Source organism: Artemia franciscana, chromosome 12, assembly GCF_032884065.1.
Source record: "Artemia franciscana chromosome 12, ASM3288406v1, whole genome shotgun sequence".
In the NCBI taxonomy this organism is placed as follows: domain Eukaryota; kingdom Metazoa; phylum Arthropoda; class Branchiopoda; order Anostraca; family Artemiidae; genus Artemia; species Artemia franciscana.
This window is the reverse complement of record NC_088874.1, coordinates 846,666-864,945: the sequence shown is the minus strand read 5'-3', so window position 1 is coordinate 864,945 and position 18,280 is coordinate 846,666. Positions and strand designations below refer to the sequence as shown.

The window sequence follows — 18,280 nt, the reverse complement described above, 5'->3', positions numbered from 1 at the left end:
ATGCTGTTGATGCTCTTAGATGAATTAAGATGAATAAGGCAATGCTATTGAAGCTCTTAGATGAATGAAGATGAATAAGGCAATGCTATTGAAGCTCTTAGATGAATGAAGATGAATAAGGCAATGCTATTGAAGCTTTTAGATGAATGAAGATGAATAAGGCAATGCTATTGAAGCTCTTAGATGAATTAAGCTGAATAAGGCAATGCTGTTGAAGCCCTTAGATGAACTAAGCTAAATAAGGCAATGCTGTTGAAGCTCTTGGATGAATTAGCAATGCTGTTGAAGCTCTTAGATGAATTAAGATGAATAAGGCAATGCTATTGAAGCTCTTAGAGGAATGAAAATGAATAAGGCAATGCTATTGAAGCTCTTAGATGAATGAAGATGAATAAGGCAATGCTGTTGAAGCTCTTAGATGAATGAAGATGAATAAGGCAATTCTATTGAAGCTCTTAGATGAATGAAGATGAATAAGGCAATGCTATTGAAGCTCTTGGATGAATGAAGATGAATAAGGCAATGCTATTGAAGCTCTTGGATGAATGAAGATGAATAAGGCAATAATGCTGTTGAAGCCCTTAGATGAACTAAGCTAAATAAGGCAATGCTGTTGAAGCTCTTGGATGAATTAGCAATGCTGTTGAAGTTCTTAGATGAATGAAGATGAATAAGGCAATGCTATTGAAGCTCTTAGATGAATGAAGATGAATAAGGCAATGCTATTGAAGCTCTTAGATGAATGAAGATGAATAAGGCAATAATGCTGTTGAAGCCCTTAGATGAACTAAGCTAAATAAGGCAATGCTGTTGAAGCTCTTGGATGAATTAGCAATGCTGTTGAAGCTCTTAGATGAATTATGATGAATAAGGCAATGCTATTGAAGCTCTTAGATGAATGAAGATGAATAAGGCAATAATGCTGTTGAAGCCCTTAGATGAACTAAGCTAAATAAGGCAATGCTGTTGAAGCTCTTGGATGAATTAGCAATGCTGTTGAAGCTCTTAGATGAATTAAGATAGATAAGGCAATGCTATTGAAGCTCTTAGATGAATGAAGATGAATAAGGCAATGCTATTGAAGCTCTTAGATGAATGAAGATGAATAAGGCAATGCTATTGAAGCTCTTAGATGAATGAAGATGAATAAGACAATGCTGTTGAAGCTCATGGATGAATTAGCAATGCTGTTGAAGCTCTTAGATGAATTATGATGAATAAGGCAATGCTATTGAAGCTCTTAGATGAATGAAGATGAACAAGGCAATGCTATTGAAGCTCTTAGATGAATTATGATGAATAAGGCAATGCTATTGAAGCTCTTAGATGAATTAAGCTGAATAAGGCAATGCTGTTGAAGCCCTTAGATGAACTAAGCTAAATAAGGCAATGCTGTTGAAGCTCTTGGATGAATTAGCAATGCTGTTGAAGCTCTTAGATGAATTAAGATGAATAAGGCAATGCTATTGAAGCTCTTAGATGAATGAAGATGAATAAGGCAATAATGCTGTTGAAGCCCTTAGATGAACTAAGCTAAATAAGGCAATGCTGTTGAAGCTCTTGGATGAATTAGCAATGCTGTTGAAGCTCTTAGATGAATTAAGATGAATAAGGCAATGCTATTGAAGCTCTTAGATGAATGAAGATGAATAAGGCAATAATGCTGTTGAAGCCCTTAGATGAACTAAGCTAAATAAGGCAATGCTATTGAAGCTCTTATATGAATGAAGATGAATAAGGCAATAATGCTGTTGAAGCCCTTAGATGAACTAAGCTAAATAAGGCAATGCTGTTGAAGCTCTTGGATGAATTAGCAATGCTGTTGAAGCTCTTAGATGAATTAAGATGAATAAGGCAATGCTATTGAAGCTCTTAGATGAATGAAGATGAATAAGGCAATGCTATTGAAGCTCTTAGATGAATGAAGATGAATAAGGCAATGCTATTGAAGCTCTTAGATGAATGAAGATGAATAAGGCAATGCTGTTGAAGCTCATGGATGAATTAGCAATGCTGTTGAAGCTCTTAGATGAATTATGATGAATAAGGCAATGCTATTGAAGCTCTTAGATGAATGAAGATGAATAAGGCAATGCTATTGAAGCTCTTAGATGAATTATGATGAATAAGGCAATGCTATTGAAGCTCTTAGATGAATTAAGCTGAATAAGGCAATGCTGTTGAAGCCCTTAGATGAACTAAGCTAAATAAGGCAATGCTGTTGAAGCTCTTGGATGAATTAGCAATGCTGTTGAAGCTCTTAGATGAATTATGATGAATAAGGCAATGCTATTGAAGCTCTTAGATGAATGAAGATGAATAAGGCAATAATGCTGTTGAAGCCCTTAGATGAACTAAGCTAAATAAGGCAATGCTGTTGAAGCTCTTGGATGAATTAGCAATGCTGTTGAAGCTCTTAGATGAATTAAGATGAATAAGGCAATGCTATTGAAGCTCTTAGATGAATGAAGATGAATAAGGCAATGCTATTGAAGCTCTTAGATGAATGAAGATGAATAAGGCAATGCTGTTGAAGCTCTTAGATGAATTATGATGAATAAGGCAATGCTATTGAAGCTCTTAGATGAATGACGATGAATAAGGCAATGCTATTGAAGCTCTTAGATGAATGAAGATGAATAAGGCAATGCTATTGAAGCTCTTAGATGAATGAAGATGAATAAGGCAATAATGCTGTTGAAGCCCTTAGATGAACTAAGCTAAATAAGGCAATGCTGTTGAAGCTCTTGGATGAATTAGCAATGCTGTTGAAGCTCTTAGATGAATTAAGATGAATAAGGCAATGCTATTGAAGCTCTTAGATGAATGAAGATGAATAAGGCAATGCTATTGAAGCTCTTAGATGAATGAAGATGAATAAGGCAATGCTGTTGAAGCTCATGGATGAATTAGCAATGCTGTTGAAGCTCTTAGATGAATTATGATGAATAAGGCAATGCTATTGAAGCTCTTAGATGAATGAAGATGAATAAGGCAATGCTATTGAAGCTCTTAGATGAATTATGATGAATAAGGCAATGCTATTGAAGCTCTTAGATGAATTAAGCTGAATAAGGCAATGCTGTTGAAGCCCTTAGATGAACTAAGCTAAATAAGGCAATGCTGTTGAAGCTCTTGGATGAATTAGCAATGCTGTTGAAGCTCTTAGATGAATTATGATGAATAAGGCAATGCTATTGAAGCTCTTAGATGAATGAAGATGAATAAGGCAATAATGCTGTTGAAGCCCTTAGATGAACTAAGCTAAATAAGGCAATGCTGTTGAAGCTCTTGGATGAATTAGCAATGCTGTTGAAGCTCTTAGATGAATTAAGATGAATAAGGCAATGCTATTGAAGCTCTTAGATGAATTAAGATGAATAAGGCAATGCTGTTGAAGCTCTTAGATGAATGAAGATGAATAAGGCAATGCTGTTGAAGCTCTTAGATGAATTATGATGAATAAGGCAATGCTATTGAAGCTCTTAGATGAATGAAGATGAATAAGGCAATGCTATTGAAGCTCTTAGATGAATGAAGATGAATAAGGCAATGCTATTGAAGCTCTTAGATGAATTAAGCTGAATAAGGCAATGCTGTTGAAGCCTTTAGATGAACTAAGCTAAATAAGGCAATGCTGTTGAAGCTCTTGGATGAATTAGCAATGCTGTTGAAGCTCTTAGATGAATGAAGATGAATAAGGCAATGCTATTGAAGCTCTTAGATGAATGACGATGAATAAGGCAATGCTATTGAAGCTCTTAGATGAATGAAGATGAATAAGGCAATGCTATTGAAGCTCTTAGATGAATGAAGATGAATAAGGCAATGCTATTGAAGCTCTTAGATGAATGAAGATGAATAAGGCAATGCTGTTGAAGCTTTTGGATGAATTAGCAATGCTGTTGAAGCTCTAAGATGAATAAGGCAATGCTGTTGAAGCTCTAAGATGAATTAAGATGAATAAGGCAATGCTGTTGAAGCTATTAGACGAATTAAGCTGGATAAGGTAATGCAATGTAATTGTATAAAAACCAAAGATCTTATATAATTAATTACATAATAACTATGGGAAAATGAAAATACACGACATTTTGCAGAAGGTGGAAAGATCCCACATTGGAATAAATTCCGTTTTTACTTTTATTTCAAAGTTTTAACATCCGAGAACTTTATTCACGAAACCAATTTACGAATTTGTTTGGGGGGGGGGGCTCTATAAGGACGTTTTAAAACTAAAAAAACAAAAAAATGTATTTTTCAATATCTAGGGAAGGGAGTAAATTTTGTTTTTAACGATATTTTCAATGAAAATACAAAAAAAAAGAATTTTTCAAATTCTATGGGTAATTGCCCCCCCCTCACTCTGATTTGTATCCCTCAACTTGATTGACTTGTTACTTTGTGTATTCGTATATATTTCTCCTAATACGAGGATTATACCCTGAATAGATAAGAATAATAATAAAAAGATTTTTGAGCACTAAATAATTACCATTTTGAGACAAATTCAGTAACTTCCCACGGAATTGCGCTTGTTCGTTTTAAGGATTTGTTCTTTCTTATAGTTGGACACTGAAACCAATCAGAAGTTAATAATTTATTATTTGTCTCAGCATTAAGGCCTTCTTTTTTTTTGGGGGGGGGGTAGCCCCCCCTAAAATGTTTGTCTGGCTCGGAAAAACTTAACAAAAATGCATATAAACAAGTTCTTGATGCGTCTTTTCAAAGTTTTCTTTTTGTGACCCTGCGCCCCAAAAAATTTTTCTCTCCCCCTCTCCCAAAAAAAAATCCTAGATATGGCCCTTCTCATCATGCTAATCATGCCAAATTTTATCTGGCAACTAGTTAATTTTCTCTACACAAAAGCAACAGCCATATAAGACACAATCCTGTGTGAACATGACAGAAATTAAATATGTGCACTGATATAATTCACCTGAATTAGCTTTTTTTTTCTTTTTAACAGGATGAAGTGTAGATAACTGTAAATTTTTAGTAAGCGTTTTGAAGCCCCTCTATGTTGGAGTTTTAGGTTAATGGTGCATCCATACAACGCTGTAGGAGCTTTCACACTAGCATAACTTCGGATTTTACCCTGCGCTTTGTAGTCTCACAGAGCAAATTTGTCCCTAACGTAGGTAGTGCCGAGTAGACTCTGGCTCTACTTAGAATGTTACGTTACATGAATTTATTTTATGCTATGAAAAAGTCGGATAATGAGAAGTGGAAGGCTGTATGTCATTTTCTTTTTCAAAATTGATCTTTTGCCTGTATTGTTCTCTAGCAGCATGGTGGGGTATAGAGTCATATAGGAACATACCCCACCATGGGTATGGGCATGGGTACGGGAGGAACATGATGATGTACTTTACTTTAGCTGATGAATTTGTTGTTGTATTAGTCAACAAATCTATATATCCGTATATTTCTTGTCTTTCTATATATATCTATCCATACATACCGCGCTGGTTTGAGAACTCTTTGTCTAAGAGGCATGGGTTCGATCCCTGTCGTACTCAGTTATTTAATTTGGGACGGAGGTCAGTGGTGTGACTCTGTAAGCTCAGCCAGAGTCGACCCAGCTCTAAATGGGTACCTGGAAATATCTGGGGAAGTTAAGCAAGAAGGGTTTGCGAAAGGACAGGACGGCTGGCCCCAACCCCTCATTGCACTTCCTGGCTGAAGGGCCATGAAATGGAGACCAACAACACTGGTTTGGACCTTGAGGGTCTAGTGCCGTCATGCTTACCTTACTTACATATTATCCATATCTATCTTTATCGATGCCTATCTATATCTGTCTATCCATATCTATCGTTATCCCTGTATATTTCTCTTTCTAGGCGAAATGCATATCGTAAATGAAAATAAGCCTTTTATTAAGGAAGAAAAGAACACATTTTCCTTATCCGAGAATGCGATGACACTTGAGGAAAAACTGCCACCAAAATGGGCCTCCGCAGTTGATAGCCAAGGAAGAACTTACTATTACCATATTAGAGATAGAGTACCTCAATGGAACAAACCTGAATGTCAATTTGATGAAGAGAGTGAAACAGAAGAAAGTGAAACAGATACGGATGATGATGTAAGTCAATAAAAAAGAAAAAAAAATCGTTTCCTAATTGGGTTTAAAAATTTAACATACTTTTTGTGTGACTGGCTCAACAGTAAAGCCGTCAGTTGATTAGCGAACTCCAACAGAAGCGGTCTACTGTCGTACTTACCGTGTTCACATATTTCTTCTTTTTAAAGTCTTTTTTTTTTCATAGGCTCAGAGAGAATTTCGTCCAGTGCATCAATTTTTTTTTTTTTTTTTTTTTTTTTTTTTTTTTTTTTTTTTTTTTTTTTTTTTTAAATCAGTGCACATAGATTAAAAATTGATCTGTAAAGTAGTCTAGTTTCTTATGCCTGAAGGATTTTGCTACTTGAGTGGAAACGCTCCCTCTCTGCCCTTTTACTTATGAAAGTTTGGGCTACTTGTATAATATATGCTAAAATAATATATACTATTAACTACTAGCATAATGTATACTAGAAACAGTCCACTGCCGTATTCAGCATGAAATAAGTCTTTCTTCTTTTGAACTGTTTTTTTTTTTACTTATCAAAAGCTCTGAGACATTTTAAGATCAAAATTTTAAGATCAAATATATGAGATCAAAAGATCTCGTATATCTAATTTGTTTTTGGGATTTTCTAGCTAGACAAGACGATCTAGGTAGGTCAAAGTTTGAGAAAATTCATATAGAGCCTTAATTTTTGGAAAAAAATTATGTGAGTAACATCATATTTATATACATTTCAAGTGTAAAAGTTAAATCATTTTCCCTCCAGGAGGGGTCATGTCGTTTTTATTATCTGTGATATAGCAAAATACACAAAATGACAAATTATTTTGACAGTTAAGGAAAAAGACATGGAACAAGACACAGGAAATCACAATGAATTGCAAACGAAAATGTTGCACGATGAAATCTGCTATTTAAAGATAAAGCAAAATTTCAAAATAATGAAGGAACGTGTTAGTTTAGCTGGCGCGGGTTTGTGAAGGATAAACAGGAAGAAGTGAAAAAAAAAATATTCAGTATATTTTTCGATTGCTTTTTCACTGTCTAATAAAAAGATTTATCCCTAATCGATATGTTATTTAAAGATACATTGGAAGGAGAAAATGAATTCACGCCCGAATTTCCTAGCTATCCTGGAATAGAATGAAGTTATTTGGGTGCCTCTGAAGGCTAAGCAAAAAAAAACATATGATTGACATCATATTTATGTACATACAGAGAGAAAAATTTATATAAATTTTTCCAGGGATTGTCGTAGCGTTTTTAGTATCTATGAAGCATGCAAAATTACAAAAAATGACAACTGACTCCTAGCAGCTAAAGATAAAGGCATGGAACAAGAAAGAGCGAAAATCAAAATTAATTACAAATGAAAATGGTGCACAACGAAATATGTGGTTAGAAGATAAAGTAAAACTTCATTGGAATGAAAGAATAAACAGGAAGGAGGAATCGGTTTTTAGTATCTATGACACAAAATTACACAAGATAACCAAGGACTCTGAATAGCTAAAGAAAAAGGCTTGGAACAAGAAACAGCAAAATGATAATGAATTGTACACAAACAAATGAAGTGTCACAAACAGCAAATGAATTGAAAGTGAAAATGTGACTTAAAACTAAAGAATAACACAACAATTATGCTATTGCGGTATTTCGACATTTCAAAAATTACAGTTAAATAATGTACGTGTTATTTTAGCGTCTGTAAAAGACAAATAGGAAAGAACAATTAAATTCACGCAAGAATTTCTTAATTCAACTAAAATAGCTGATTTTTCGCCCTGTACTTGAAATTAAAGAACAAAACGATAAATTGCCGAATGCGCAATTTAGATTTTTCAGAGTTATTGGAATATTCCTGGCTATTACTGAATTATATAACAACATAAGTAAAGTAATAATAGAACAATTGGGGAAAAGCTGGGAAAGAATTTTTTTGGTATCTAATAAGACGTGTAAAATTACACTTGACTTTGAATGAATCCAAACAGCTAAAGCAAAAGCAAGGAAAAATGTCTGTGGTAATGTATATATATATATATATATATATATATATATATATATATATATATATATATATATATATATATATATATATATATATATATATATATATATATATATGCCTGTGTTAATTTACATTATACTCCACTTCTCGCATTTTCATGTAACCTTTGGCATAGTTGTTTATGTCTCGCAATATTTCTTCCAAGAGCTCCATTAGGTTACGAGAGATCCCATAATTCAAAGGATGTGGGATGCGTTCTTCAACAGCTTTATCGGGTCTAAATGGTACATTTGTCTTTACGAAGATGGTTCAGGGGGTTCGTTCAGGGGTTTGTGATGGGTGTGCCGCTAAATTGGTTTTGTAATAAATTTGTCCAGCTACTTTGAAGCTAAAAACATTACAACTATTGATGGTTCGATCATCACTTACGTTGAATGAAGATAAAGTAAAACATGAGGTCAGGTTTTGGATTTGTTTCTAGAACTCTTTAGGGAGCAGGTTATGTCCTATAAAAGGCCATACGAATTCATTTGGAAGTTGTGACGGTGGCAATTTAATTATGACCAAGCAAGCAGCAACCTCCAAATGAATCACCTTTGTTGGCTACTTTTTCCTCGAGACAATGGAGGACACCACAGTGAATACATACATCCCTGGAGGGTCCCTATGACTTTTAATTAACACTTGCGTGTTTACTGGATCTCTAAAGATTTCCACTGGGTTTTGCACCACAATTTTTAGACATCAAAGATTTCGGTGGGGTTGTTCTTCTATCGTAAAATCTTTTCTACTTCTTAAGTAGAAGATTTTATTTTTGATTTGTTCTGATTCTCGTTGTCGCTTGTCTTCTAATAGCACATTTCTTTTTTATTTACTTTCATGAATGATACGTTTTGATTCGCGTGTCTTTGTTCTTCCCTTTAATTTTGACATGTTCCGATTCTTGCTGTCGCTTGTAATTCTCGCTGACGCTTATTTAACAACTGCATATGTCCTTGTCTTTGCCGTTGCATATCTTCTAACCAAATATTTCTTTGTCCTTCATTTTCATTTTTGATTCGTTGTGGTCATCGTTGTTGCATGTCTTGTAACCGTATATTTTCTTGTTCTTCACTTCTGTTTTTGATTTGTTTTAATTTTCGCTACTGCTTATCTCTTAACGGCTTTTTTTGTCCTACAATTTTGGTTTTGAATCGTTTTAATTGTCATTTTTGCAAGTATTCTAACCATATATTTTTTTCGTTCTTCATTTTCGATCTTGTCTCATTCGATGGTCCAGTTTGTCCATTTTTAGCCTTTGTGAATTTACGTTTTGTCCTCTTGGAATTATGAAACTGCTTAAAACGCCTTCATTGTGTTGCGGAGCAATTGTGTTGCGGAGCAACACTACTGCTTTCGTAGTTGTTTTTTTTTTTTTTTTTTTTTTTTTTTTTTTTTTTTTTTTTTTTTTCACCGTGATCAGTGACCTGTAGCTCCGAAGTGGTAAGAGTTAAAAATTTGAGATTTTTCAGAGGGAAGGGAAACGTGAATCAGAGTAAAAAAGTTCCAGAGAAGTTCCTAAAATTTCTAACAGTTTTCCATAAAAAAAAATAAAACCGTTTTTTTCTTAGAAACTGTGCGTTCGATGTTTGGCGTCAAGTTAAGACGACCCTAGCTTCGGAAATAAACTTGTTAGAAATACAGTTATGCTGAACTCATGTAGAACTTTCATTTGTCTCTTCGAGAACCGGAGCACAAAATTCCGTAGCTCTTACAGATTTCCCGGAAATAATTCCGGAAAAGTCCATCTCGTTCCGATTTTTTTTGGAATTTTCTCAAATTTTCGATTTTGATGTTTCTTATATTTTTATCGAGTAGTGCTATGAAAAGTATGCAAGAAGAAGTGAAGTGTTCTATATACCAAGTTGCTTCGTTCTCTAAGAAATAATTTCCGAAGTTTCGACGTTCTAGAGGTAACTTCTGTTCTGGACCAGCTAGAATTTTTTTTCCAACGCGGTTCGACAGGTCTCGATCTCCTAACAACTGGAGCTTACAATAGTTTCTCCGAAATAAAATTCCTTCTTTGGGTTTTTCTATTTGGAAGTTTTGTCATCCCCTCGGGGCAATTTAAATTTTTTGGTGAATTTGGTTTGTTTTATATTTTCCTAGTTTAGACCATCAAAAGTTAAGCAGAAAACTATAAGACGTTATTTCCGTATCTCTTTCAGATTTCCCGGAAATAATTCCCGAAATGTGCGTCTCGAAACATAATACTTCGAATTGGCGTCAAGTTAAGACGGCCCTAGTTTCGGAAGTAAACGTTTTAGAGATAAAATAATTCTCGTTTATTTCTGGACCAGCTAAACATTTTACCAAACTCAGTTTAGTAGGAGCTCGAAATAAAACCATATCAAAGATGCTTCAAGATAACAATCGAAGCCGCATTAGAAAAATGTCCTCTGAAGGACATAATGGAGACTGTTGCTCCGCAACTGTGTCCCGTGGGGCACAGTTGCATGTGTTGCTCCGCAATTGTGCCCTAAGGAACAGGGCACAGTTGCTGCAACACTTCCCGTTGCACAGGCAACGGAGGTCTAGTTGTCCTTTAGTTTCATTTTTGATTCGTTCTTATCCTCATTGTCACATGTCTTGTAACCGCATATTTCTTTGTTCTTCACTCCCGTTTTTGACTTGTTGGATTTTCCGCTGCGGCTTATGTTTCAACCGCACATTTCTTTTTTTCACTTTCCTCTTTGAGTCATTCTAGTTGTCGTTTTCGCAAGTATTCTACCCGCAAATTTCTTTGTTCTTCATTTTTGTTTATCATTACTTCAGATGTTTTTTCAATGCCCTTTGCCCTAGCTACTTGGATTGGTCTTGTTACATTTACTGGTGGAGGCTGTTCATTTTCACATATTGTCGATTTACATTTCTCAGGTTTCTTGCTTAATCTTGTTATACTTGATTGACCAGTTTTTTCATTTAAAACAGCTGTCAATTTTTGTTTTTTGTCCTCTGGGTATTATGAAACTGTTCAAAGAGCCTTTTGTAAGAAGACTCATTACACTTGCTATTCCATACTTATCTATGTTTCTTGTTTAATTTTTTATGCGTTATGAACACTAACACGATACGACCGCTCCTGAAGCAAAAATGATGCATTTATCTTCTTGATTTCTGCTCATATATATGGCGTCACTCATATGATTTTTTTTTTCGAAAAATTAAGGCTCTTAACGAATTTTACTAACTCGTGACCTATCTAGGTGGTGTAATTTTCACTTATTCGTAACCTATCTAGATGTTTGTTTTTTCAGGCCAAAAAAATCCAGGATTCTAATTCTCCCTCCCAACCCCACTCCCCCACAAAGAAAGAAAAATGGGGCTGTTTTCGAGAAAAGATTAATAAATACACACAAACATAAATAGTTTTAAGATTACTAGCTGTTGGGGTGGCGCTTCGCGCCACCCCAACACCTAGTTGGTGGGGGCGCTTCGCGCCCCCCCCCCCAAGCCCCCCCCGTGCGCTTAAATCGTTACGCGCCATTGTAGTTGTGTCCCTATGTCCCACCTGTGAATATAGATATATATATATATATATATATATATATATATATATATATATATATATATATATATATATATATATATATATATATGTGTGTGTGTGTGTGTGTGTTTTTAACTACGTAAAACTTGCGAATATACAACATTCTTTGCTGTCCCATTGTCTGTGCATATAAATAGATTGTCAGGTTTACCGACTCTTGAACATGCAACATATAATGGTCCATGGGAAAACAACCCGTATTCAGATCTATACCTCATGATTCTAATGATTGCCCTTGAGCTTTGTTGATGGTGATTGCTAATCGACCATTCCCTGTGTCGCCGTCGTCATTTATGTATCCCCCTGTGCCCCCCGGCGTCCCCGTTGTAGTTGTGTCCCTGTGTCCCGGTCGTCATTTATATTCCCTGTGTCCCGGTCGTCATTTGTGTCCCGGTGTCCCAGTCTGTGATTTCTCTTTGAGTGTCCCGGCCGTCATTTATATTCATTTATATTCCCGTCATTTATATTCCCGTCATTTATATTCCCGAGAAAATAGTAGATATGATTATAGTGCTTTATGAAGAATCGGAATGTTGCGTAAAGACCGAAAACGGTACAACCAGATTTTTCAAGATCATGTCTGGTGTTCGTCAAGGATGTGTACTTTCACCCATGCTCTTTATAATTATAATGGATTATGCCCTGAGATTCACATCGGGCTACGGGGTAAAAGTAAGCAACAAACAACTGTTTGATCTGGACTTCGCGGACGACGTTGTCCTTCTCGAAGAGTCTAAAGAACGGTTGCAGCAGCTGCTTGACACTATTACCGAGAATGCAGAGAATGTCGGGCTAAAGATAAACATTGACAAATCGAAGAGCATGGCCATCACAACCTCGCCACTTGTTCTCCATTGCAAAAACAAAGATCTAGAACAAGTCCAGGAGTTCAAGTACCTGGGTAGCTGGATTGATTGTGATGGAGAGATCTCGACCGAGATTAAACGTAGAATTGGACAAGCTACAGGTGCCTTCAATAGATTGAAGCCTATTTGGAGAAGTAATAAATATTCAATGCGACTGAAGCTTCGACTCTTCAATAGCAATGTACTCTCAATTCTCCTTTACGCAAGTGAATGTTGGAAAATAAACACCCAGCTTGAAAAAAGGATCCTTGCATTTGAAAATATAAGCCTCAGAAGAATGTCGAATACAAGTTGGCAACAAAAAATTACAAATGCAGAAATACGCAGAAAAACAGGTCAACCTCCAGTCATTGAGTTGCTGAAAAGAAGGCGGTGGACATACCTGGGACACGTTCTTCGTATGGAAGAGAGCCGCCTTCCTCGAACAACCTATGAATGGAAGCCAGACGGTAGAAGAAAGAGAGGCCGCCCCAAAAATACATTGAGACGAACACATGACCAAGATCTGAGGACGGCCGGCACCTCACTAATACCTGAATGGGAAGACGTCATCGCTGCAGCACCAATGCGAGACGAATGGAGAGGCTTTGTCGACGCCCTATGCGCCACCGATGGCTCTGGAGGAACTAAGGTCTAAGGTCCCTGTCTGTAAATACATTCGTTTTTGAATTGGTCTTTTTTTAAGTTTTTAGTTTTTTACCTTTTTTTTTAGTTTTTTTAGTTATACCTCATGATTCTAATGATTGCCCTTGAGCTTTGTTGATGGTGATTGCTAATCGAACATTTCCTGTGTCCCCGTCGTCATTTATATATCCCCCTGTGCCCCCCGGCGTCCCTGTTGTAGTTGTGTCCCTGTGTCCCGGTCGTCATTTATATTCCCTGTGTCCCGGTCGTCATTTGTATCCCGGTGTCCCGGTCTGTATATACATTCGTTTTTGAAATGGTATATGATGAAATAAATTTTTGTATTTTTCCCCTTTTTTCTTTTTAGTTTTTTTTGGTTTTTACTTTTTTTTTAGTTTTTATAGTTTTTTTCTTTTTTCTTTTTTTTTTATTTTTTTTTTTTTTTAGTTTTGTTTTTCTTCTTTATTTTTCATTTTTTTTCCTTTTTTTATTTTTTTTCTTTTTTAGTTTTTTTATTAGTTTTTAGTTTTTTTTTCTTTTTAGTTTTTTTTGTAGTTTTTACCTTTTTTTTAGTTTTTTTTACTTATGTCCTGGTCGTCATTTATACTCCCTGTGTCCCGGTGCTTTGTTGATGGTGATTGCTAATCGAACATTCCTTGTGTCCCGGTCGCTTTCTCTTTGAGTGTCCCGGTCGTCATTTATATTCCCTATGTGCCGGTGCCCCGGTCGTCATTTGTGTCCCCGATGTCCCGGTCTGTAATTTCGTCAGTCGAAAACATGACGTCAGTCGACACACAAACATGACGTCACTCGACACACACACACACACACACACAGACAACTTATTTTTATGTATATAGATTGTAGCTGATTCAACAAAGACGCCGTCAGCTTATTAATGAGCCCCAGCAGAAACCGTTATTTGCCATGCTTAGCGTGAAATACATATTTCTCCCTTTAAAGAGTAATTTATAAAGAAAGCTAGTTTGTTACGCCTGAAGTGCTATTTTGCTTGTTCAGTTTTCAACCTAATAAGTCATTTCAAAGACTGTTGTAAATTATCTTCTTCCAAAAATGTAGCTATTTCCTAAATTGTAAAATTTTTCTGATGTAGCGACCTAATTTGGTTACAACTTTCCTCTCTTTTTTTGATTAAAGAAGAAATTCCACTTAAGTAATGTCTTCAAGATTCTTAGTTTGTATATATAGAAATGGAAAAACAGGTTTAAAGAGTATGAGCGGGAAAACTAGGGTCGAGATGTACAAAGGGTGAAAATTTGACATCTGTTTCGTGACTCATGCGAAACACCTTGTGTTCAAGAGTGCATCCAGAATTTTGCTCGGAGAAGGGAGATTTGTTTTGTTTCTTTCGTTGGGGGGGGGGGGGTGAGGGCTATACAAAAACTTTTAAAAACGCACCAAAAATTTGATATATGTATTTTCGTTATGTTTTTACATGTCGGTAAAATTTGGGCGGGGGACTAGAACCCCCTAGGTATGGCTTTGCTGGCGTTCACGACTATTTTCCTTGATTTGCATAGTAACCATAGAGTTCTCAACTACTTCAAACACTGCAATACCGAGTGAAAAAAAATTAGCTTTCATTTTATTCGTCAATGCATTGCCAAGCTCTAGTAGGTTTCTCCTTCGTTTGTTTAAAAATGTGAAATATATAAAACTCAGTAAGTTTCAAGTTACCCTTTAAAAGCTACGAGCCTGAGAAAATTTGCCTGAATTTTGAAAAAGGGGAAAACATCCCTAAAAAGGCAAGGGATCTTGATGAAAATTAAACAATCAGATTTATCATTTAGCTAATTTAAAATTATTAGAATTAGTTAAATTATATATTATAAACTTGGAAAAACTGGAGCACGATTTAAAATTTTGCGGATAAAAGTTAATTTGATTCCTATACCACTTTATTAAAATGTCAACTAAATTTGTTTTCATTTGTGTACACTGTTAAGCATGGCAGTAATGTAGTCCATCGAAAACTAAAGAAAAAATTAATTGAGGTTAATTGCACAAGGTAAAGTTGTAAAAGTGTTCAGAGAGCAGAAAAATCACATTATTTTCATTTTATTTCATTAAAAATTTTATATTTTGATAAACATTAGTATTTAATATTTTTCATAATTTTTTACGGGACAACTCGAATTCTAAGCTTATGGGTAGCCATAAGAGAGGGTAGTTAGGGATCCTTCCCAAAAACATGAAATGGATCATTTTCATAGTTGTAAGTAGTATATTTGTTTCGTTGAAAAAACAATTCGTCGCAACCTTTTTTCCCTGAAAAATTATAGAATTCTTTTGTGGTAAAGGGGCTGTAATCCCGGCCCACCCAACATTCAATTTTAATGTTTGCAATATTCGACAGCCAACGTCCAATTATATTTTTTACATTTATATGCAATATTTTAGGTAAAATAATTTTGTTTCAATGATAGATTATTTTAAAAAGACCACATCAAGCAATAGAATTTAAATTTAATCCTATATATTGGACATAAATGCTGTGTATATTTTACCCTGTAAAGATATTGAAGTCTTAGACCCGTTTCTGATTTTTTAAATGATAGACCTTAAGCAATGTGCAATCTTTATCAAAATTTCCCCTTAATATTGGTCCTGCAATTGAAAGTTTCATTTTTAATAAATAATCCATTATTTTTGTGTAATTCTTACGCACGGGTAATTCTGATGGGATTTGGTTTTAGGGTAAAATTTTCTTATTAGAATTTCTTAAATTTCTTAGAATGCTTATACTGCTCGTCGAATTTCTTAGAATTTTCTTGCACCATAGCTAGGATCACAAGATGAAAGACATAAAATTATTAAGATATTATATTTTCATTTTCCTCTCGAACTAATACGACAGTAGGGGAAACAATTTGGTAGAATAAGCTGTAGAATGAAGAAGCTCTTGGCTTTTTCAGGCTGAAGATAAGATAGAAGATATGATTAGAACAATTTAAGCCTCTCAGGCTATTGTAGCAGAAGACAAAAGCTGCTTATCCCAAAGGAATATAAATAAACGATCTTCCAGGTCTTACTTAATAAGGTTGTAATTGCCTCTGCTGTCTAATTAAATTCACAAAAAAATAGTACTGTAGACAATTCTATCTGGCAACCAAACACCTTTTTTTTTTTAAAGGTGGATGATGTAAAAATTCTGGTAATGTGAACGAAATGCCCAGAAATTTGTGAAAAACTTTTTTCACAAATTTGGATTCAGGTGTAGAAAGGTGTGACCCGTTCATTCCTCCGCACTTCCTTGACAATGTACATACGTGAATAAGGGTAACATTTGAGTATCAGCTGATACAATCTTATGAGAAAGACGAATACCCGTTTCTCCAAATCAGTGTGCTGGTGTTTGTGTGTTTATTTGCTTTCCAAAAATTTACCGTATTTTTACGGTAAATGTACTGTATTTGTAATTGTTTACATTTGATTTTGTTGGTCAGGAATGTCTATCTCACATATTTTACAACATTAAGAATTTAAATAAATTAAATTGTTAATATATTCACTTTTCTTTGCGTCCCCCCCCATAGAAAGTGATAATAATCAGTTTAAAAATTATTAGAATATTTTTCGAGCTTGAAATTTCTGAAAAACAAAGCATGTACGGGGGGGGGGGGTCGGTCCCTGTCTGAAATCCTATGTTTTACCGAATTACTTGGTACTTCTTGTTAAAATTGTCAGGTAGGATCCTTTTTTATTACGGCTCCCTCCCACAAGAGATTAGTGTACCTATCTGGATTAATGGGAATCAGGACTTTGAAGATTTGGGGATTTCGTTTAAAGTGATATGAGAATTGATCCTTTTTGTTTGGATCAAAGATTTGTTTATTTGTAAAAGTCTATAGGTTTCTGATTAGACAACACTTTTACACTCATTGGAAAATTTGAGATGTGCGCTACAAACAGCAATAAATTAATAGATGGCTTTGTTTGCTAAAAAGTTCTTTTTTTAATTAATTCTGTTAAACACTGTTTATCGGGACGGAGGGGGGGGATTCTGGGTTGACTCATGGCGGACAATGTTGACTGGACTTGTATGTAAAAGGGGGTACGGAATTTGCTTGGACTCACATAAAAAAATATAAATTTTTGAAAAAAATTCTTTTCGACTGAAACTAATTTTTTTTATATAAACGAAAAGAGTAATTTTCGTATTAATTAATATAGATTAATAATTATAATTTAATATTAATTAATATTAAAACTTAACATAAATTTTAATATCAAAAATATTAATTTTAGAAACGGAAACGATTTTCGTTCTCTTGTTACTCAAATTGATTTGCTATTTGTTGATTGACTTGTCAATTGACAATAATGTTTGCAACTATTGCTGCTAACAAGTCTCTGCAGCACGGAGCGGTCTGAGGCCAACACAACCGCGCGTGCTCCTTCTCCACTAAAATTTATTCAAAACTTCACTCTTTAAACTCTCCCATGAAGTTCCAATATCCTTTTAATCCTTCCTTATGACCTCTCCGCAGCCCACTTGGGTGTAACCTGCTTTTCGTTCTTGGCAAGATGGATGGCCAAAAGAGCAAAATCTTTTGCAATCTCTGATCCCTCATCCTCCAAGTAGCCACCTTTGCCTTTCTTTCATTATAGCCCTAGAAAGTAGGATGGAACCACATATTTCATATTGTTTATTGTCTGATATGCGATCAGTCAAATGAGTAACTAATCCTGATCTGACTTTAATGTATTCAATTACTAATATTTATTATTGTTTTTTTTTTAATGGTGGCAATCTAGAGATTTGGTAGTTGGATGAAGGCATCTAAAGACTAGTTTTTACTAGGCTCTATAAAAGTCAGATGGAATAAATAACGACTAAAACCACATTGTCTTTTCACCATAAGAACAAACACCAAGTAAAACAATAGGACATTTTTGAGACAGTGAAACTTCCTCGAACCTCAAATGAATATTTCGGCCCTAGCTAAGAGCCGTCCTCAGCAAACATAAACTTCAACGAAGTTTATGTTTAAAAACCTATAAACTGAAGTTTATAAACCTCAGCAAACATAAACTTCAACTTCAACGAAGTTGAATCAGGACTCTGGTTGATCTTTTTTTTTTGTTGCCAGAT

The 18,280-nt window shown here is 35.1% G+C and overlaps 1 protein-coding gene across 1 annotated transcript in view; it reads left to right on the top strand.

The window, feature by feature from the left end:
- LOC136033550 (histone-lysine N-methyltransferase Set2-like) overlaps positions 1-18,280 on the top strand; it is a 178,614-nt gene that overhangs the window by 126,230 nt on the left and 34,104 nt on the right. The window contains exon 12 of the mRNA XM_065714296.1: positions 5,847-6,091. Within this exon, the coding sequence (XP_065570368.1) occupies positions 5,847-6,091 (245 nt within the window). The remainder of the gene's footprint in view (positions 1-5,846; positions 6,092-18,280) is intronic.